This window comes from Chionomys nivalis, chromosome 2 (genome assembly GCF_950005125.1).
Source record: "Chionomys nivalis chromosome 2, mChiNiv1.1, whole genome shotgun sequence".
Lineage (NCBI taxonomy): Eukaryota > Metazoa > Chordata > Mammalia > Rodentia > Cricetidae > Chionomys > Chionomys nivalis.
Window position 1 is genome coordinate 35,754,666 of NC_080087.1, and position 21,978 is coordinate 35,776,643.

At 39.6% G+C, this 21,978-nt stretch overlaps 1 protein-coding gene across 3 annotated transcripts in view; it reads left to right on the top strand.

The window, feature by feature from the left end:
* Positions 1–1,775: 1,775 nt before the first annotated feature.
* The window catches only part of Med23 (mediator complex subunit 23), a 46,447-nt gene continuing 26,244 nt past the window's right edge, over positions 1,776–21,978 (top strand). For 2 of the 3 annotated variants that reach the window (XR_009056082.1, XM_057756066.1), the window contains exons 1-12: positions 1,776–1,901; positions 2,196–2,227; positions 2,369–2,456; positions 5,161–5,285; positions 6,575–6,686; positions 7,699–7,797; positions 9,089–9,190; positions 11,943–12,012; positions 13,483–13,595; positions 15,286–15,381; positions 15,941–15,958; positions 21,018–21,218. Coding sequence is in view for 2 of the 3 variants with exons in the window: in XM_057756066.1 (XP_057612049.1) it covers positions 1,854–1,901; positions 2,196–2,227; positions 2,369–2,456; positions 5,161–5,285; positions 6,575–6,686; positions 7,699–7,797; positions 9,089–9,190; positions 11,943–12,012; positions 13,483–13,595; positions 15,286–15,381; positions 15,941–15,958; positions 21,018–21,218 (1,104 nt within the window). In the remaining variant the exon portion in view is untranslated. The remainder of the gene's footprint in view (positions 1,902–2,195; positions 2,228–2,368; positions 2,457–5,160; positions 5,286–6,574; positions 6,687–7,698; positions 7,798–9,088; positions 9,191–11,942; positions 12,013–13,482; positions 13,596–15,285; positions 15,382–15,940; positions 15,959–21,017; positions 21,219–21,978) is intronic. The other variant, XM_057756076.1, reaches the window with a different exon arrangement.

The following is a 21,978-nucleotide window of genomic DNA, read 5'->3' on the forward strand; positions in this document are numbered from 1 at the left end:
AAACAAAGACTCCATGGAAACTCAAGGCAGTCTTTACAAGATCCCCAGAAACACCCTCTATTCCCCAACACTGTATTGAAAGTAAGTAATTTATTGAGAGGGCACACCCCAGTGGTACATATTTGTATAGGACATCCATGCTTGGAGTAGGAGCTCCCAATGATAAGTCTGCCCAAGTCACAAAATGCTGCCATAAGTAACTGTAACAAACATTGGTTCACCAAGCTGGGCTTGAATGGAATCCTTTCTTTATTCTGTCAATGCCCTCTTTTAGGGTTTGTAGTCATTTATTTATATCTCCCCCGGGGGGAAAAATCATGTGATAACTTATAAGTAGTCAAGGAAAAAATTTAAAAAAAAAATCAATGAATTTAAATATCAAAGCTAAAACTATAAAGTTCCTGGAAGAAAACATTGACAAATAGCATCATGGCCTTAGAAAAAGATGAAAATTTCTTGACACCAAGAAAACAACAGCAAAAAATTAAAAGTATTCATTAAAACTAATCTACAATGAAATAAATTTTTACAAAATAAAAAAATCCCAGCATTCAGGTGATTGAGGCAGGAAGATTGTGAGTTCAAGGCCGACCTGGGCTATAGAGTTGATCTCCAGGTTACCGTAGACTATGCTAGACCCTGTCTTGAAAAGCACGAGGAGAGGAGGAGAGAGGAGGTGAGAGGAAGGGATGTGAGAAAAGAGGAGAGGGGAAAAGAGAGAAAAGGAAGCAGGGAGAGAAACGGGGTGGGAAAGAGCAAGCCAGGACAAAGAAGAAAAACTGGAAATCAGAATCTATTAGAACCACAAATAAGCTGATGAAAAGCTCTCTGAATCAGAGTAGACAGAAATGTAAACAGTCCAATCATAAATATCAAGGACGTGAAAAACTCAATGTTGTATAAATAAAGTGTGAGTGCTTCCTGGATGTGGGGCAGTGTGGCTAGGTAATTAGCTGCATAGGATGTGAGAAAAGTTTCAGGGGATGCAAAATGCTCTGTTTTTAAATCATATACTTAACACCACCACTCTCTTGCAAATTAATAATGTGCGTATTCCTTTGAAAGATGGTGGCGTGCCCATGTGCTAGCAGCTGAGGCTATCATAGAGAAGATATGGTCAGTCCATGTGGGCAAGAATAAACTGGTATTGCCGAGCGGTGGTGGCGCACGTCTTTAATCCCAGCAATTGGGAGGCAGAGGCAGGCGGACCTCAGTGAGTTCGAGGCTAGCCTGGTCTACAAGAGCTAGTTCTAGGACAGGCTCCAAAGCTACAAAGAAACCCTGTCTCGAAAAAACAAAACAAAACAAAACAAAAAGAATAAAGTGGTATCAACTGCTTCTGAAGATCAGTCCTGCCGGGCGGTGGTGGCGCAAGCCTTTAATCCCAGCACTTGGGAGGCAGAGGCAGGCGGATCTCTGTGAGTTCGAGACCAGCCTGGTCTACAAGAGCTAGTTCCAGGACAGGCTCCAAAACCACAGAGAAACCCTGTCTCGAAAAACCAAAAAAAAAAAAAGATCGGTCCTCCACAGACATCACTTGGTTTGGCTGCAAGTGAATTCCAAACGTGACGCAGCTCCAGTTCCAGCCAGGAGGTGGCGCCCTGTAGTCCAAGTCCACCTCAGCGCGCGGAACCATCGAGCAAGAGCTACAGATATCCGGTAGGGGAGGGTTGTAACGAGAACGCACCGGGCCCTTCCGAGCTTCCGGGCGGGCTCTGTTTAGTTGCGGACCTCTGAAGGAAGCGGCGGAGAGAGCTGGGCTTCCTTCCTGTGGTTCCACCCCTCGGCTCCATTCTTCCAGGAGCTAGGGGCTTACCCGAGCCGCGCCGGGCACCCCGAGAGCCCGGGGCTCGATGGTACCGATGGAGACGCAGCTGCAGAGCATTTTCGAGGAGGTGGTGGTGAGTGCAGTTGTCCGTAACCCCCGGGTGAGCGTGGGAAGGGGCAGGGTCTGCGGGTCCCGGTTCTAGGCCTGGCCAGGCTCCTTTCCCGCCCCCTTTGTTTTGACATTGGAATCTCTCCTGGGGTTGGCGGTCGCCCGGCGGCTGTCAGATTCAAAGAAAGCCTCGTTAGTTCCCGCGCGTTCCCCACAAAAGTGACTTATCCTATGTTGCCCTAGAATATTTCTCCAGGGGACACCTCCCACCCCTTTATTATTCAGATTCTTTACTACTTTTTGTTTTGTTTGTTTGCAGAAAACAGAAATTATAGAAGAGGCTTTCCCGGGGTGAGTATGTGGCAGGCAGGGTTTTGTTGATTCTTCTTTGTAAGATTTTACTTAGGTTGGTGTGGGGGAGTTACAAGGTCTGCCTTGCTGTCTGTGTACCCTTTTAAACCAGTAGCAAGTAATGTGATTTTTGCTTTTCAGCATGTTTATGGATACCCCCGAGGATGAAAAAACAAAACTAATTAGCTGTTTGGCAGCCTTCCGACAGTTTTGGAATGGGCTTTCTCAGGTGAGACATTTCTTTTGTAACATCCGGTTGCTGACTTTTGGTTTCTTTTTTTGCTTTTTACGTCTATGTTGATCTTTTTCGTGAGGTGGTTTAGGAAAGGGAAAAAATAAAATTGCCGTCATTTTACATTCATATCTTTGCTGGAGAACCTGCATTGAAAGTTCAGTGTAATAAGATCGCAGCAGGAGATGTTTTTTAAAAATTTCTCCCATGTTAGAGTATATAAGATCATTTCATCCTATCTTGATATCTTTGGTTTCCATGTGAAAACAGATAATGTTAAACATTTCTTGTAAAAGAAAAATGTCACTATTCAAAAACTTACCCAGTATTTATGAGTATATCCTCATAAAGACACGGTAATAGAGTCCCCGTTAGAAAAGTACATTATCTCCTCATGGTTCATTAAGGATAGGGAAGTGAGCTACTGAGCTATCTTTGCCTGTGAGCCAGTGATATATTTGCCACTCAAGTGTGGGTCCTAAAGACAACATGGTTTGATTTGTTTTCAAAAGGTAAGACTTTGATGTAAATCAGAAATATGCAAGGCGTAAGAGTGGCACCGAAGGCTAGTCTTCCTTTCCTAGTTTAGCCACCCGCCCTTCTGGCAGAAGCCAGGATCCCAGTTGGTGTCCCTAAACTGTCTATCTACATGACAGCATCTCTCTGCGTCACCCTGCTTTTGTCTCCTGAGTTCTTCACACGGGCTAGACACACACTCATCACCGAGCTGTACCCCCACTCTACGCATCCCCTCATCTCTGAACTGCATCCCTAGCCTCAGAATTATATGTTATCACTATAGAGTCACCATGCCACCATTCCATTTGTAGTGATCAGCACTTAGCTCCTTACTTTTCTTCCCCTTAATAGGAAGTTCTGTAAGTAGCGTCAGGTAATTTTAAGAGTTTCTTTTCCTTATGTCTTGTAGCAGTGGGATATATTGTAATATGGCTCTTCACCTTTATTAACCAACCATACACTTTCAAGTGGTTTTTTTTTTTTTTTGCTATGTAGCCCAGTCTAATCTTGAACTTTCAACAGTCCCCTTCCTCTGCTTCCTGGGGTCGTAGACCTGGACCACCAGACTTAGCTAGATGCTTCTCTTAACTTGTCTACTTTAAACAGTGTTTTAGTGAATATTCTTGTTGATCAGACTTAGGATTAGTTACTGGACATAATATTGCTAAATGAAAAGACAGGTTGGTTTTCTTCTTCTTAGTTATGGAGGGGAGATGTATAACACATGTGATATAGTCTCTGTGTAATCCAGACTTGCCTGGAACTAAATGTGTAGTCCAGATTGGCCTTGAACTTGTGGCCTTACTCTATACCTCCTGAGTACTGGGATATAAGCATACATAACTCCCAGCAATATTTATAGCTTTATGGAAATTACCTAATTATTTCTTATAAGGGTTATCTTGTTTGCAACCCCAATACCAACATGTGAGAGTATTTATTCCTTAGATGTATACAATAGAATGGTAATAATTTCTTATCCTTGTGTATCAAGCACTGAGAAATTTTATTTTGATAAAACTTTACATTTTCTTTTAATGTTTAGTATCTTTCATGCATTCTTTATTTTTAAATTATTGTTGGGCTTTTTAAAATTTTTTTTTTTTGTGTGTGTGTGTGTATATCATAGTACTGTGTAGAGGACAGAGGATAACTTACAAGAGTGAGTTATCTCTTGCTACCATGTGGGTTCTGAGAATCAAACTCAGGAGGCAGCAAATACCATTGCTTGGTGAGCATCTCACCAGGTAGTTTTTATCTTTATTTTATTTTAATTTTTTGGTTCTTTGTTTTTCAAGACAGGGTTTTCCTGTGTAACAGTCCAAGCTCTCCTGGAACTATCTCTTGTAGATCAGGCTGGCCTTTAACAGGGATTCACCTGCCTCTGCTTCCCGAGTGCTGGGATTAAAGGCGTGCACCGCCACCACCCGGCTACCAGGTAGTTTTAAAAATAATCCCTTAAGCATTTAGTGAGTTAAGGTGTGACCCTTCAGGAAGTTTATGTATTAAGAGAGAAAGCTAAAAGTAAAATCGCAGTTCTAAGTCACGAGTCTCAGTGGTAGTGTGGAAGGGCAAGGCATCGAGAGCCTTCTGGGATGTCCTGGAAGGCGGTGACTTTCAGTGTCAGTCAAATACAAAAACCTAGATGTTCAAGTCATCATTGGAATCATGGTGTTCATGGGGATTGGATTCATTTCCATTTTGATGAGGCTGAAGCCCTACCCGTATAGGTTTTTTCTAAATAAAGGAATATTTATATCCCCCTGAAAGATGCTGCTCACAGTAGCTTAAGTGAGTTTTCTATTGGCCGTGATTTTATTAATATAATCTTAACTACTTTTGAAGGTCTCATGGTAGGAGTTAAATCTATGTAATTGAAAGATTTAAAAATTAATATAACAAATATTAAATTTTATTTATTTATTATTTGGGTACAAAATCTTGCTAGATACTGCTCAGGCCAACTTAGAACACTCTATGTAGCCCAGGATGGCCACAATATGCCTCATCCTTTCAAGTACTAGGTTTACAAGCGTATACTACCATGCCCACAGTTGAATCTGACTTGAATCTAAATATTTCATCTGAAGTACTGATATATTCCTAGGTATGATATTAGCTGTTTGTGTTAGTTAGAAAATGTAGCTTCAGGCCTAAAATAAAAGCATTTTCTAATTTTTAGGATTCTCATGAACAGTGCATCCAGTGGATTGTTAAGTTCATTCATGGCCAGCACAGCCCCAAAAGAATCTCTTTCCTCTATGACTGCTTAGCAATGGCAGTTGAGACTGGTCTCCTTCCACCCAGGTATGGTTGGTGATGATGAGCAATGCAAAGACCTTTTATTGTAAAGAAGCAGAATTGATTTGAGGTTGTTGTACAGAGATAAGGGCACGGAAAGGGGCATGAAGCTCCTAAGTAAGTTAGCTTAAGAGGTAGGTATTTTTGGTCTTAAATTTATTTTGTTTTTGATGTATATGCATCTGTGTTAGTAGTTGCCATGTATATAGGTATATGCATGAGGGGGCCAGAAAGGGGGTGTAGGATCCCTTGGAGCTAGGGTAAACAGGTGATAGGAGCCACTTGGCATAGATTCTTGAAACTGGACTCAGGGCTTCCTGAGCAAGAGCAATGTGAGCTCTGGATTGCTGAATCATCTCGACAGCCATTTTTGTTTAATTTTCATAATGCTTCATCATTACAGTCCGGTGTAGCGAGGCCTGAAGGCTTTTAGAAAGAAGCTTTTCATGCTCATTTGAAGCATGATTAATAAAAACTCAGAGACAGATATTGGGGTTCAACCTGAAGGTCAGAAAAGCAAAGCCACCAGCCACTGGCTCTTACCTTCACCTCAGTCTGAAATGGCGATCCTGCCTCTAGAATCTCAGAATGAGACGGAGCCTGAGAGCTCTCCTCCTGTCTTGTAATCCTCTCCACTTGCACTACCGCCTGGTTTCTCTGGCAAGCTAGTGTGGCTACTGGGATTAAAAGTGTGTGTCATTGCTGCCTGGTCTATATGTCTGGCCAGTGTGGCTGTTTTACTTTTCAGGTCCTCAGGCAAGCTTTATTTATTAAAATACAAACGAAATGCCACTATATCCATTTATCTCCTGCAACATGTATTGGAACTATCAAAAGTTTGCAAAAAGAATATAGTCAAGATGTAGCCTTGCATTCTTGCCATAGCGCTAAACCTGCCCAGGCAGCACAGACCATCCCTCTAGCTCTCCGAGGGGTATGTATCAGTGTCATATTACACAGAAACATATACAAATGAATATGTAATGTAGTCACCTTGAAAAAAATACAATTTGTCACCTCCTTGTAATTGATAAATATTTAACCAAAAGCTTTTGATAGATTTCTTTTCTAATGAAAATATAGCATAGTGAATATCATTTAGTTCTACTTAAAGTTTGAGTTGTCTTCCAAGTAAAAGACAGGAAGTATTACATATCCCTGGAATACTTTAACAGTGTAGTTTTAGAAAGCATGCTTGGCCTGGCGCTTACAGTACCCAGCATCCACAGACCATAGCTGTTAGAAAAATTTTAGGGTTCTCTCTCATACCTGGAATGCACCTTTTTATCCCCTAGGATGGTTTGTGAATCTTTGATAAACTCTGACACTCTTGAATGGGAAAGAACACAGCTCTGGGCCTTAACGTTTAAGCTGGTTCGGAAAATCATTGGAGGAGTGGATTACAAGGTATCATTTATTTCCTCATTGTAAAAAGTGGTTGCTTTAAGGCATGATTGTTTCTTACAGGATGTATATCTTATTTCACATGAGAGAAACAAAGTAGAGAGTATTAATGACTTGACTTTTTTGCATCTGTGCTGAAGGGATTTAAAATGACTCAGTTTACAGTTTTTTTTCTCCCAACATTTGAAAACATACACAGGACTGATATGTTGTTACAGTGAAATGGAATGTCACAAGGCAGAATCCATGTTGGATACCAGAGTCCTTCATTGCTTTGTGAAATGAAGAATGTGGAGCAGGGGTCAAGCACTCTGCCTTGATCTCTCTAGAATCATGTCCTTCCTTACCTGTCTTCAGGATTCTGCTCCTGACCAAAAGCAACAGCACAGTCAGTGAAGTTCCTGGTACAGCGCAGGAACTCCACAGCTGCAGCCGCCATTCAGCTTCACTCGGTCCTGTTGGTCGCTGTCCTTTGTTAAGGAACTGCCACAACATGGCCTTGTGCTTTGTGTCTGCATGTTCTTCACTCAGAAATGACCCGATAATGACCAGGGGGATAGTTACTGTTAAATCATAGCCAACTCTAAAATTAATCACAGAAGATGTCTCAGATGATCTTTCTCTTTACTCAAACTGAGTATTGTTACCCTGTTTCCAGAGGGTTTTCACATGCATCTCTGACCATAGCGAAGCTGGGCTTTTTAACCTTCGGAACAGTAGGAACCCTTCGACTGTTTTGAGGGCCAGAAAAGATTGGCAGAATATAGAAAGTTCCATTTGTTTTTTTAAGGGATTTTCATTTTTCATTACAAGATGTTATGCAGAATTCTCTCCTATTGTGGAGCATTATTCTTTTTTTCTCAGGGTAGTGTTAGAAGTGTGTTACCTCTGATTTGGAAAATTTTAAAGTGTGACCATGAAGCAGTGTACACTCCTGAACTTGGCTGTTTTGCCTCACATAGAAGACTTTATACATACTTTTTGTTTTAACTCATGTCATCTTTTTTCTTATTAGGGTGTTCGAGATCTCCTGAAAGTGATCTTGGAGAAAATCTTGACAATTCCGAATACAGTAAGCTCTGCTGTTATCCAGCAGCTCCTGGCAGCACGAGAGGTAACTTAAGTCTGTACATGCCTGAAATTCATGGGGGAGCCTCCCATGTCTAGGTTTTTTACATGAGTGCTCAGTGGGAAGGAACACTTGATGTTAAACAAGAGAAATAGAGTTTAGATAACTAGGACCTGTGTGAAAAAGCCAGGCGTGTGCCCTGTCCCCCATGCCTACAGCCCTGTTGTTGTGAGACAGAGGTATGCAGATCCCAAGAGCTTGCTGGTCAGCCACCCTATCAGAAAACAGCAAGAAGACACCTATACTCATCTCTGGCCTCTGCATGCACGTGCATAGGCAGGAACAACTGCACATGTGCATGTAACTCACACAGCACTCACACAAGTAACGTGCAGTAGTTGTAGAGCATTCTGTTCCCTCTGCGATAATAAAATCAATTCTGGTTTTGATCAAGTGCTCTGCCACACTGAGCTGCATCTTAGCCCAAGTCATTTTTTTTTAAAGATGCTATTGTTTCATGGCTACTGTCTTTCAAAAGAAAATGTAAAAATTTTAATTTTTGCTAGCTAGTTATGATAGGAGTATAGATACTAAAGTATTTTAAACCATTATAAGATAGACAGTGGCCACTTTTATTTTTTGAAACTACTAATAATAGTGTAAGATTTTTCTTCTGTTACTGTCTTAATATCTATGAATATTTAAAGCATTTTAAGGTATTACTACCAACAATACAGTCTATTGTAAGTTACCCTTCATTTTTATACATGTTTTAATGGAATTCTTCTGTTAATATTAAATTTTAAAATAATAATTCTGCTTTTTGTGTACGTGTGTGTACATGTACATGTGAATACACATATACCTACGGAATGGTTAAGTCAAACAGTTTAGCATAGTTTACCTCACAGTCTTTTGTCTTATTTTTTGAGGTGGGGTATTATGTAACTAATTTTCAGCTGAGGTGGGGATAGGCTTGAACTCTTGATTCTCCTGTCTCTACTTCCCAAGTGTTGGAATTTCAGACATGCTTCCCTTATATTTTTTTTCTTGATAAAACATTTAAGATCCATATAACTATTTCAAGTATGTAATATATCCTGACTAACTGGAGCCATGATGTAAGCCAGACCTCTTGAGTTTGTGCCTCCTGTTTACTTACCAGAAGTGTGTCTTTATGTCAACATTTTGCAGATGTGTGCAGATGCGAGCACTTTACCAACTGAGTTATCTCCCAGCCCTACTTACTTATTTTTAAATCCTTTATGTTGTTGTTTTTAAAGGTCTTGGGTGTGAGACTAGTCAAGAATAATGTTACCTCTTTTATTTCTTTTAGGTTATAGCTTATATCTTGGAACGAAATGCCTGCCTGTTGCCAGCGTATTTTGCTGTCACGGAGATCAGGAAACTATATCCTGAGGGAAAACTTCCACATTGGGTAAATTTTGCATTGTCTAAAGTTTTAAATTCTTATCAAAGTTTTATCAAATCTATATTAATTATATTGCTTGTATGCATATATGTACTCGTGTGTGTGTGTGTGTGTATTTGTCTTAGTTAGGGTTACTGTTGCTGTGATAAAACACTGTGACCAAAGCATCTTAGGAGGAAAGGATTTGTTTGACTATACTTCTCTTTTGCTCTTCATCACTAAAGGAAGCCAGGACAGGAACCTGGAGCAAGAGCTGACGCAAAAGTCACGGAGGGGTGCTGCTTATTGGCTTGCTTGCCCATGGCTTACTCAGCCTGCTTTCTCATAGAACTCAGGACTATTGGCCCAGGAATGACCCCACCACTGAACTCTAAGATTTTCTTCTGTTATTGTCTAATAGCTATGAATATTTAAAGCATTCTTAACGTATTACTACCAACAATACATTCTATTATAAATTACCCTTCATTTTTTTACATATTTTAAGGGAATTACTCTGTTAATATTAAATTTTAAAATTGACTATGTGTGTGTGTACGTGTGTATAGGCCACTAACCTAATCTTATGGAAGCATTGTCTCAGTTGGGGTTCCCTTCTCTCACATGACTCCAGCCTGTGTTAAGTTGACATAAGGTTAGCCAGTAAAATATGTATGTCTGTGCACATGCCATACCATGAATGTGGAGTCAGAGCAGCTTTGGGAGTTGATTTTCTCCTTTGTCAGTGGGATCCAGTATTCAAACATAGGTTATCAAATTTACACAGCAATTAATTTCACCTGCTGAACTGTTTCACTCCACAGCCCCCTTTAAAAGATAATAATTTTGGGTCTGGCTCACCTCACTCAGTATAGTGTTTTCTATTTCCGTCCATTTGCCTGCAAAATTCAGGAAGTCATTGTTTTTTACTGCTGAGTAATACTCTAATATGTATATATTCCATACTTTCTTCATCCATTCTTCCATTGAAGGGCATCTAGGTTGTTTCCAGGTTCTGGCTATTACAAACAATGCTGCTATGAACATAGTTGAGCATATACTTTTGTTGTATGATAGGGCATTTCTTGGGTATATTCCCAAGAGTAGTATTGCTGGGTCCAGGGGTAGGTGGATCCCGAAATTCCTGAGAAACCACCATACTAGGGGAACTTGATGAGGGAAATGGGAGGTGGTGGCAGGGAGAAGGCAGAAATCTTTAATAAATAAATAAATAAATAAATAAAAAGAAAGAAAACGATGAAAAAAAATAAAAGATAATAATTTATGTAGCAGAGTGCACATAGGGAAAGTAAGGCTGACTCCTTAGAGTGGGAGGGGTTCCAGAGGAAAAAGAGTGCCATATGCACATTTTCTTTTTTTTTTTCCTTTTTTTTTTTATTCTTTTTTAATTAAAATTTCCAACTGCTCCCCGTTTCCCATTTCCCTCCCCTCCTCCCACACATTGCCCCCTCCCCCCACTCCCCTCCCCCATCCCCACTCCTCTTCTCCTCCCCCCAGTCCATTCCCCCTCCCTCTCGATACTGAAGAGCAGTCCAAATTCCCTGCCCTACAGGAAGACCAAGGTCCTCCCACTTCCATCCAGGCCCAGGAAGGTGAGCATCAAAACAGGCTAAGCTCCCACAAAGCCAGTTCATGTATTAGGATCGAAACCTAGTGCCAATGTCCTTGGCTTCTCATCAGCCTTCATTGTCCGCCATGTTCAGAGAGTCCAGTTTCAACCCATGCTTATTCAGTCCCAGTCCAGCTGGCCTTGAAGAGCTCCCAATAGATCAGTTCCACTGTCACAGTGGGTGGGTGCACGCCTCGTGGTCCTGATTTCCTTGGTCATGTTCTCCCTCCTTCTGCTCCTCATTTGGACCTTAAGAGCTCAGACCATTGCTCCAATTTGGGTCTCTGTCTCTCTCTCGATCTATCGCCAGTTGAAAGTTCCTGTGCCATTCTCCTTGGCCTCTCGTCAGCTCTCATTGTCCGCCACATTCCGAGAGTCCGGTTTTATCCCATGTTTTTTCAGTAGCAGTCCATCTGACCTTGGTGAGCTCCCAATAGATCGGCCCCACTGTCTCAGTGGTTGGGTGCACCCCTCATGGTCCTGACTTCCTTGTTCATGTTCTCTCTCCTTCTGCTCCTCATTATAACCTTGGGAGCTCAGTCCGGTGCTCCAGTGTGGGTCTCTGGCTCTATCTCCATCCATCGCTAGATGAAGGTTCTATGGCGATATGCAAGATATTCATCAGTATGATTATAGGATAGGTTCATTGCACATTTTCAAATGGTTATGTTATCCTTGGAGAGTATATATTTTTTACACTTAATACTTTGTGTGTATGAACCGTGTATACCATGCGTATGGTTAGAGGCCAGAAGCTAACGTGCACAAGTCAGCTTTTTTTTCTGTCTTTGTGTGTGTCCCGGGGATCATACTGATGCCATTAGCCTTGGTGTCAAGCATCGTGACTTGTTGAGCCATATCACTGGCCCAATAAGTGTATTTTTAGCATAATATATTTATTTTATATCTCTATTAACTCATTAAGACAGTTCTTACGTTACGTGCTTAAAAATATACACAGCTTCATAACTTAGGGACACTTGGAGTGACAAGTATCTGGAAGAACACACTAGTCTTTGAGTAATTCTGTGCTAGGCTTGTACTAATTTTTAATGTACAATTTTTTATTTAATTTTTAAATTCCAATGGATGATCACTCTATGCTTGGTAATCTTGGTCTTATTTTTATATATATTTGTTTTCTTTTAGTTACTAGGAAACTTAGTATCAGACTTTGTGGACACCTTCAGGCCTACAGCAAGGATAAACTCCATTTGTGGTAAGATTACAATTTAAAGTATGCTTAGTATATTACACAATACCTGATCTTTTGTGACTGTGAGTCTGATGGACAAAGCTGAAAGGTGGCCTCTTGTGAGTGTCTCGCCACTTTGTAATGTCGAGGAAACCAGTAATGATGATTTTCAGGTGCTTTGAATACGGTAAAGACAGAAATCATAGATGGGTGTGACTTTCACATAAGACCATTCTAGAAGTCTTACTTCTAACTAGGAACACTTTTTATTTGGTATATTTTAGTTAGCTTGTATAACTTTCATTGTATTTTATTTTTGGATTTTTAAAACAAGGTCTATGTAACCCAAACTGGCCTCAGACTGTGTAACCTTGAGCATCTGATTCTCCTGTGTCCACCTCTCAGTGCTAGGATTACAAAGCTGTGCTGCCACACTCAGTTTATGTGGTCTGGGCATAGGACCCATAGCTTCATGCCTGCTGAGCAGTCACCAGCTGAGCTCCATCTCTCGCCCCTGGAAATGCTTCTTAAACTCTAGACAACTGGGAATGTCAGCAAACTTGTTCTTCTGTGGCATCGTACTGGAAAACCAGACTCTTCCAGTCCATTGTAATTCAAACCTTAACTCTTCATTGGATATTTTAGCTATCTACTTTCTTATATTTGGTTTGATTCTTTCATTTGATAATCTTTCAGTGCTGAAATATATTTCCAAATTATTTCTAAAAATTATGATGATTGCCATTTAGCTCTCTAGGAATACGGACCCCCTTTTTGAAAATGATCAGATATTGAGCATTTCTCACAGGTCAGTACAATTTTAGGCACTGGGAATATGAAAATAAACTGCATAAATTCTAGACAGAAAATCTTGAGCTCTGTTTTTTTTTAACTGATTAGATATTAATATCATTAGCTGATTTACAGAAGTGAACTAGGTCCTAAGAAAGAAGATGCTGCATTCATTTCAGATAGGTTGAGCTTGGGTTGTCTGTGGGATAACTAAGTGACGCTGTTGTATAGGCAGTCAGCATACACTATATCAAAGTCTTCTGCAAATACTCTGCAAAAGAAAAGAAGAAAGCATTAACCCTAGAGAAGAGGTCTGTGCTGTGCACCATGTATCTGTGCAGGTCCATATCGTGAACATTGGAAGCTTTGTGTTGTGCCGTCTGTAGCAGCTTTGCTGCCGGACTGCAAAGGCAGCTGTGCGCCATTACAACTTGGCAAAAGCAGATAGCCAGCTAGATTTGGCTCGTGGACTGTACTTTGCTGACTTCTGTCTTAGACACTTAAACAAAATGCAACAGTTTTGAATTTGGAAACTTTGTACAAATTGTCCAGTCATCAGAAAGAAATTCAGGTAATAAAAATTGTCATTCTTTAGTGTCCTGACAGACCGAAAGGCGTTAAAGCCAATCCTCTTGAGCATGCATGTTCATTAAATATTGAAGAGGTCAGGTTTACATGTAAATATTTTTGTGATGTGTACAGGCCGTTGCAGTCTTCTGCCAGTTGTGAACAACTCGGGAGCTATCTGTAATTCTTGGAAATTGGACCCCGCAACTCTACGCTTTCCTCTGAAAGGCCTTTTGCCATACGATAAGGTGTGTATTAATCCAGTGTTGGCTGTCTAAGAGTCTCTGTATTCTAGTTGTCCTTAGAACTGTGTCCACAAAACCAGTTGTCATTGCTCATGTCTGTAAGCCCAGAACTATAAGGCTGAGGCAAGAGGAAACTATGAGTTCTGTCCATCTAGGTCTTCATCATAAGTTCTAAACCAGAGTGACACCCTCTCTCAGCAAAACAAAACCAAGCAAGCAAAAAATGACCTGTGTCTACAAACCAGCCCTTATTATAAAAATTTCTCGGTAAAACTTACTGGTTATTCTGTTTGAAAATGGCTTAGGGAATCCTGTGTGGGTTTTTTGTTTTTTTGTTTTTTTAGATTTTTATCGTATTTTTGTTTTAGGTATATGAGTGTTATGCATTGCATGATGTCCATGTGCCACATGAATGGATTGCTGTGGAGGTCATAAGAGGCATCACAGCTAGAGTTGTAGGTGGTTGTGAGCTGCACTTTAGGTTCTAGGCGTCGAATCCTGGGCCTGGAAGAATAGCCACCCCTCTTACCAGCCAAACCTTCCCTCCAACCTCACAAGGAGTCCTTTAAAATGACTGCTTGAAAGGATGTGGATGTCTCTTATCACTTCCGCAGATACAGCATTAGTGAAGAAAGGAGCAGCAAGTCAGTGTGGAGCTGGAGTGAACTGAGGGGCAGGATCCATTTAGAAGGAAAAAGGTTGTATTAAGGCAGTAGCGGTTCTTCAGTTTTCCTCACAATTCCACTAGTACATTTTTAAAGCATGTCTTAAAAATTCGTTCATGAATTGCCCCCATTCATTTCAGAATTCCATCTGAGATCTATAAAATAATACAGTCGAGCAACTGTTATGCAAACAGTGTTTGAAGTAGATTTTGCAGGAACTTTCGAGAGTGAGGGCTCTGGCAGAAATGAAGAAGACACGTGTACTAGAAAACTGACTCTATATGTGTTTATAAGTACTGATTATTTCAGAACTAGTGTATATTAAGTGCAGATTCTCTGAAGTGGCACAGGCGTAAACCCACTCCTTTCCTAAAACTCTGTGTGTTTAAGTGCTAAGGTTGTTCAACAGTCTTACTGGAGAAGCAGGGCCCGGCAGCTTATATTGAGGGATGCTAGAGCTGCCAGGTGATCATTTAGAAAATAGCTGTAAACTCAGAAAATGGTTCTGGTTTTGGATGTACTGTCATAGTAGTAGTTGTATAAACTGGGTTTAGTTACAAGAAATTGTATGCTTAGATATGTAGAAACTGCTGGAAAATTGTCAGTTTTGCACAGAAGGGAAGCAGAAATCTAAGCAATGCTTCATTGTGTCTAAAGACTATCTGTCACCAAAGACGAAGTCTATCTAAACTGACACATGAAGCTGATGTTTTATTTTAAGAATAGACTCTTGAAATGAGAAACTGTAAATGTTTTGTTTTCAGGAAATAAGAAGTTCTGATGATTCTATCTAGTGTTATCTTGACTTTTAACCCGTAAAGGACCTCGCACAAGGTTTTCACCCTGGTTTTCAAATGAAAGGTGGGGACACATAACCTGTAAACACTAAATATAATTTTTTTCCCTACTAGATTTCGCATACTGGGAAGGTAGCAAGTTCCTTGGGAGATTTTACTCTTAATTCCAAATAATTTGCATTCACATTTGTTAATCTTGAAGCAGTAATTTCTTTTTTATTTCCTTTAAAGGATCTGTTTGAACCACAGACTGCTTTGTTGAGATATGTATTGGAGCAGCCCTATTCCAGGGATATGGTCTGCAATATGCTAGGTTTAAATAAGCAGGTACTGTACTATGCTGGAAGCCAATCAAATCTGTAGATCTTCCCTGTTCTTCTCTATTTTCTTTGCCATAGTTAACCAAGCAAAACAGTTAAGAACTCTTCGATGACCTTTTCAGTATTAAACTTATTCAACAATGTTGTCTTCTATCATTTATATATTGCATTAAGAATGTTTAAATTTAAAGGGAGGTATTTTTAAAGTTGGTTTGTTTTGCATTGCTTTTTTTCTATAAGGCCAGTTTCAAGTTACCTTTTGCCAGAGAAACCTACACATGACTTAACCATATTTTTTGACCTTTTTGTTGTTGTTGTTTGGGTGTCTTTTTATAACCCTTGATATCTTCAGAGTGGCCGCCTTGCTGACTTTTTCTTTTTCTTTCTTTTTTTTTTCTTTTTTTGGTGTGTGTTTGTTTGGTTTCAGTGGTTTGACATGTGGGCGGGTTTGTGCTGACTTTGGGTTTCTTGAGGCTGGCCTCATAGTCACTGTTTTGTCTTTTCTTTTTTTCTTCCTTTATTTTTGTTCTGTCCTGTCTTGTCCTGCCCATCCTCCAATGCTCTAGACCTTGAACATTGCTCAGGTATGTTCACAACCTTACTGTTGTATTGTGACTAACGATACGCTGGCCGCTTTGTAGCCACTGATTCATTTAGACAATACGTGTATGGTCGGGGCTTGAAATTGGCGGGACCATGCTGAGACCAAGGCCACTGAAAAACCTTCTTGGGATGTGAGAGTTCTTTTTGGTGGATGGTTTTTGTTTTTATTTTTGGTGTTTTCTTTTTTGATATATATTTTTTGGTTTCTTGTTTTTTAAGAAAGAGACAACACTTGGCACTCAGTAAAGCCTGTCACTTTTTGATGGCATTCTCCCCCACTCCATTTTACTCTTTTCATTTTCAGGCTAAAGTTAGCCTGGTGGGATTTTCAGAGTTGGAAAGATTGGTGGTAGACTCTTATCTTTCCAGACTATTAAGAAAAACAAGTAGCAGCAACAAAAATACTCTGATGATTTGCCTAAAAACCAAAACAATTTTAAAAAAGAAAGGAAAAAAAAAACATTTTCATAGAAATATGTTGCTTTTAAAAGTTGGAGTGGTGAGCTTTAAACAGGGAAGGCTTTTTTGGAAATATGGGGATTGACTAAGAAATGCCACACTCTTAGGTGACCCCACACCTCTTGACAAACACCCTTCTTTGTCAGTCCTTCTCTTAGAGTGCGCTCCTCAGTTGAAGCTCACCTGTGGCAGGAGAAAACCACTGGCTACATTTGACAAGCCAAACTTTTATGCAGTCCCAAGTCTGTTCCAGGACTTTGCACCTTTGAGATTTTAAGCAAAATAGTGGTTCCAATTATTTTTGGTAACAATTTTTGAGCCCAGCATATTAAAATAGACCAGCTTTTTGATTTTAAAAAGACGCTCTTGTCTAGGCTCTGTTAAGTAGCGTTGCTGTTTGCAATACTATAGTGAAGGTTGTACCAGTGCTTCCATTGATAAAGCCCTATTTTTACGGACATACGGCTTGGCCATAAAACTTGCTCAGTGTTGAAACTGCATGCCAAACTCACGCCAGTAGTAGTACCTCCTTTATTATTTTCAGTTTTTTTTTTCTTCTAAAAAAATTTTACCAAGTTTCCTTGTTTGGAAGAGCCTTTGTACATGTGAAACTGGAACTCCTTGACCATTGCAGTACCTGACAGTTACCTCCTATAATCTGTCACATTGACATTTTAAATACAAGTCATTAACTGATCGACTTTCACTTGAGCTAGAGGTAAGTATTAGCTGACTTTGCAAGAATGCTTCACACTTTGTCTTAAAAATAATTTTGCAGTGAAAGTTAAATCATACTTGACTCATTTTTTTTTTAATTTGGTGGCTAAATGTCATTTGGGCTGCAAGTACATCCCCCCTATATCTTTAGCTATCTGTGGCTTACCCCCCTCCTTTGGGGGAAGGATGCAACTATCCTCAAGAAGGAAATTGACAAAATAATTCCAAGAAGGGTATTTGTGATCTGATCATTTTAATAAGTTTCAACCTATAAAAAGTTTATGACTAAGACATAGATCCATTAAAAATAAAGTTTATAATGGAAATGCTGACAGAACATTATTAGTTTTGGCCCCACCGTAGTGTAAACATTGTCAAAAATTCACAATTCATGGGTAATGGTTGCCATAGGCAACTCTATAGTGAGGGGATCTACCGATGTAAGATAATATGCCGACATGCCTTGGTATATCATTTTACATATGGAGAGCAGAGTATAAAAGGAGACCATGGAGGATAAATCCGTGTGAATAAAAGGATCAAATTATCTTAGTGCATCTTTATCATTACAGAACTATGTACCCTTTGCTGTACTTCCTTTCCTTTCTCTAACAGTGCAATAATTAAAGCTTGAAGACTTTATGACCTGTCCATATTGCATTTTCCAGTAGGAATTAGGTTATGGTTAATCCTAAAATTGATCGCAGACAGGTCATAAATAACCTGGTTCCACAGCCACAGCAAGGTAGAATGTGGAAAAAAGAAAAAATGTTTGTTCTATGTTCACGTCAGAGTTTCTATCTTTTTTCTTACAACTAAAAGCATGAATCATTTACACCTCTTACGCATTTGTATGCTGTGTGTAGGCTCTGGCTACCATCTCTCTGAAATGCCTCTGGGAGCTGTTTACTAACATAGGGATCTGGTTCTGATTGGCAGCTTCCTTGGTAAAAGTAGGGGATTAATAGGCTTGAGACTTATACCTCCCAACTTTTCCTAAATAGACAGCTTTAAAATTGATGTAAATTACTATTTAGCATTAACTTGAACTCTTGTAAGTAAAATTTCTGAAGTGTGTAATGCAAAAGGGAGGTGTTCCGTAAAAAGCATCCCATGCCACTCAGTAGCGAGTCTGACTGAATGCAGAAAGCAGCTTGGTTTACCAGCCGTCCAAGTGGTGGGAAGGAAGCAGGGCACGCTGCGGATGAGGGGTAAACTAAGGTCAAGTATAGTTTGAACTATTATGTGGAGAAATAATTTTAAAATACAAAATTGGATATTCTCATCATTAAAAACAGGTTTAAAATATCTATGCATATAGATGCACTATAAACTAAAAGTTGAACATTTATGCCAGACTAGTAACATAAATAAAATATTAAAGTACCTTTAAAATGTTCACTTGGTCCACTTTATGAGACAATCTGAAGTATGATGAAGACTTTTTGTTTTAATATAACTATTTTATAGTAGTTGAAAACTAAAGCAAAGTAATTGCGGTGTCATACCTGTAATCCCAGTGCTCAGGAGGTTGAGGCAGGAAGATTTCCTCAAGTTTGAGTTCAGCCTGTACTTCATAGTGAGTACCAGGTCAGCCAGAGCTATATAGCAAAATCTTGAGTTTAAAACATAAACACACACATGAGAAAACAAAACAAAACATAAAAATAAACCTATTTATTTATACTTTGTTTTTTTCACATAGGGTCTTGCGTAGGTACCCTAGGCTGACCTGGAACATTGCTTACCACAGGCTGTCTTGTCAGCATCCACACGGCCCCGCTCTTGTCAGCTCTCCAGTCTGCCTCCTGACACAAAGGTTACTAAAAGTAGACGTATAGGTCACTCTATATTTCTCAGGCCTTTCTTCTTTTGATTCTGTCAATTGGCAAATAAAACAATGTGCTTAAGCCCACCTTTAAGTTTAGTTTAAGCAAAGTACCTGACTTTATCCAGAATAATCCATCCAGTACATATTCTGCTCCCATGAGATACCAAGGTCTGAGGTGGCAGAGAGATTCTGATTGATTCTTAACTGAGAAATTGGGGTGAAAACAAGAGACGTGGCATGTGCTGAAAGAACATCAGCTTGAACTGTGAATTTCCCAGTTGCTTTGATTTTGTTAAAATGCTAATATTTTTGGTATTCTTTAAACCCTTAACATTGTGGCCATCAAAACTTGCCTGAAAATTTGTAGGTAAACATCCAGTCTTTAAAAAAACAAATATCAAAACATCCAATCTTTAAAAAAACAAATATCTAATACAAGAAAGGGAAACTCCAAAGTGGCTCAGATGCTAAACACCAATTTTATTTAGTCTGTTCTTTTTTCCTGAAGTAGACTGATGGAAGACCACCATGGATGGAGGAGTAGTTGACAAATTGGCTAGTCTCCAAAGTAGGAGCAAATTCTCATCACTAGTAAAAAAAAAGAAAAAATTCCTACTGGAAATCCTGGCTTTCTTTCTTTCCACAAATTTTTCTGACTCTTGTTTACTTTGGATGATCTCGCTCTAAATTCGTGTTGTCGGAGCCATTCTTAGGTTGTTGGTGGTTGGCAGAACTAGTGAATTTCAAGCCCTGTACACAGTAGTTGCATGCTGACTTGAGAACTAGTCTGTAGTGTTGTCTGTTGCACTCTGCTCTGCTTCATACTGATGACTACATCTGGAGGAGAAGTCCCGGAGTCTCAACTGGTGGTGTTACTATTGCTCTTTGTAACCTGTAACGTGGTTGACCTGTGATCATGGCCTTGTGTTTGGGGGAAATAGAATATGAACCAACCATTGATGCTTACCGTTTTGGGTAGATGTTTGTTTTATTTGCATGCATTGAGAAAGTGCAGCCATGTTGGAGCTTTACAATGTGGAGCTGGCAAAGCATGCAAGGAGGGGATGCAGTGCATTGTTTGGTTTCTTTCCAGATTTGTCCCCATTTTGCATTTTTCTATAAACTCAAGAAATATCCCTTTTTCATGGCAAAAGACATCGATAATTACATCTAAAGTATAGGAAAAATCATCTTATTTTAGTAATTGTGTTCATTAGAAAGGCTTCCAACTGCCTGCTACTACATAATACAACATTTATAAAGAAAAAAATGAAGTTGCTTTTAAAATATAGCTTAATTCTTCTGTTAAAAGTACATTTTAAATCACTTTTAAAACACAAATATTTTTGCCTCTAGAAAGGGAAGTTGCATTTTCATTGTTAGTGTTTAAATCAGCTCTTTTTCTTGTTTTAGATATTAAAATGATCTAATTTAAAATTAAAGCTGCATTGTGTTTGACCTTCAGAGAAGGGAAGAACAGAGGTTAGCTCAGAGATCAGTTTCTTTTTGGTTATGGAAGAGGTTTTCATTTCAATATTAGGATTATTGCTACACATTGAAGAACAGACATTCTGGTAGCTGATTTACCCCTGTTAATGATGGAACTGTAAGCTTGGACTTGTTACTTTAAAACATACGTGTTTTTTCATTTGTTTTTTTCTAAATAGTTAATCTCTGGAAATTCGTTTTTTGATTTAGATTGCAAAAATGATAGTATCTCCCTATCATGTCCGCTTTAATCTATTATCTTTACAAAGTAGTAAATTGCTTTGATTGCCTTTTGTCAGATGGAAATAATTCTGCATTCAAAATCAAAATTAATTAGAAGCAGGAGAAATGAAAAATACTTTTCATGAAACTCATCCTGTATGGTAATATGACACAATGCAGCTTTAATTGACTAGATCTAACCTTAACTTCAACTCCATTCCATGCTTCTCGGCCCTCTTGTTACAATTAATGCCCATTAACTGGTGACTTCGGAAACTAACCAGGAGGCTTTTGGAATACTGTATTTAATCTCTGCCCTACAGCACAAGCAGCGCTGCCCTGTGCTGGAGGACCAGTTGGTGGACCTGGTGGTGTATGCCATGGAGAGGTCTGAGACCGAGGAGAAGTTTGACGATGGGGGAACAAGCCAGCTCCTGTGGCAGCATCTCTCCAGTCAGCTCATTTTCTTTGTGCTTTTCCAGTTTGCCAGTTTTCCACATATGGTCCTTTCTCTCCATCAGAAGGTATGTACCACAGCGCACTTGGCTCAGAGCCACTTTACCTGCTGGATTGGTATGGCTTAGACTGCTTTAAGCGCTGCCAATGATACTGGCTTCAGAGGGGACAGCAGTCGGGGCCTGAGTCAGTCAATCAATCTCTCTCTCTCTCTCTCTCTCTCTCTCTCTCTCTCTCTCTCTCTCTCTTTCTTTCGTCTCACATGTTGCCTGACTGGTCTGGAACTCACTATGTAGACCAGATTGACCTGAAACTCAGAGAAATCCACCTGCCTCTGACTCCCAAGTGCTGGGATAAAAGGCTTGCCTGGTTTCCTTTTGGAACTTTTATGGTTTCTTTCTAACTATAAAAACTGATTTGTCGTTCATTCTACATAGTCAAAATGCCAGGACGACATGACACAAAATAAAAAGAGTGTAGCACCACCAAGGAGTCCTACGATAGAGGGGAATGTATATGCACGCATAAATATATATGTATGTATGTATATGTGTGTACATATATATACATATGAGCAACTTTATTATAGTAGTTGTGCCTTGTGTCCTAGTTAGGTTAGGTGCCTGTTGCCATGATAAAACACCGTGGCCAAAACCCACTTGGAAAGGAAAGAGTTTATTTCATCTTATAGTTTATAGTCTGCCACAAAGGGACTGTATTCAGGAAACTGGAACTAGAAACTGTTGCTAAGGTCATGGATGTATGCAATTACAGGTTTGCTTCCCATGGTTTTTCAGCCTGTTTTCTTACACAAATGAAGACCATTTG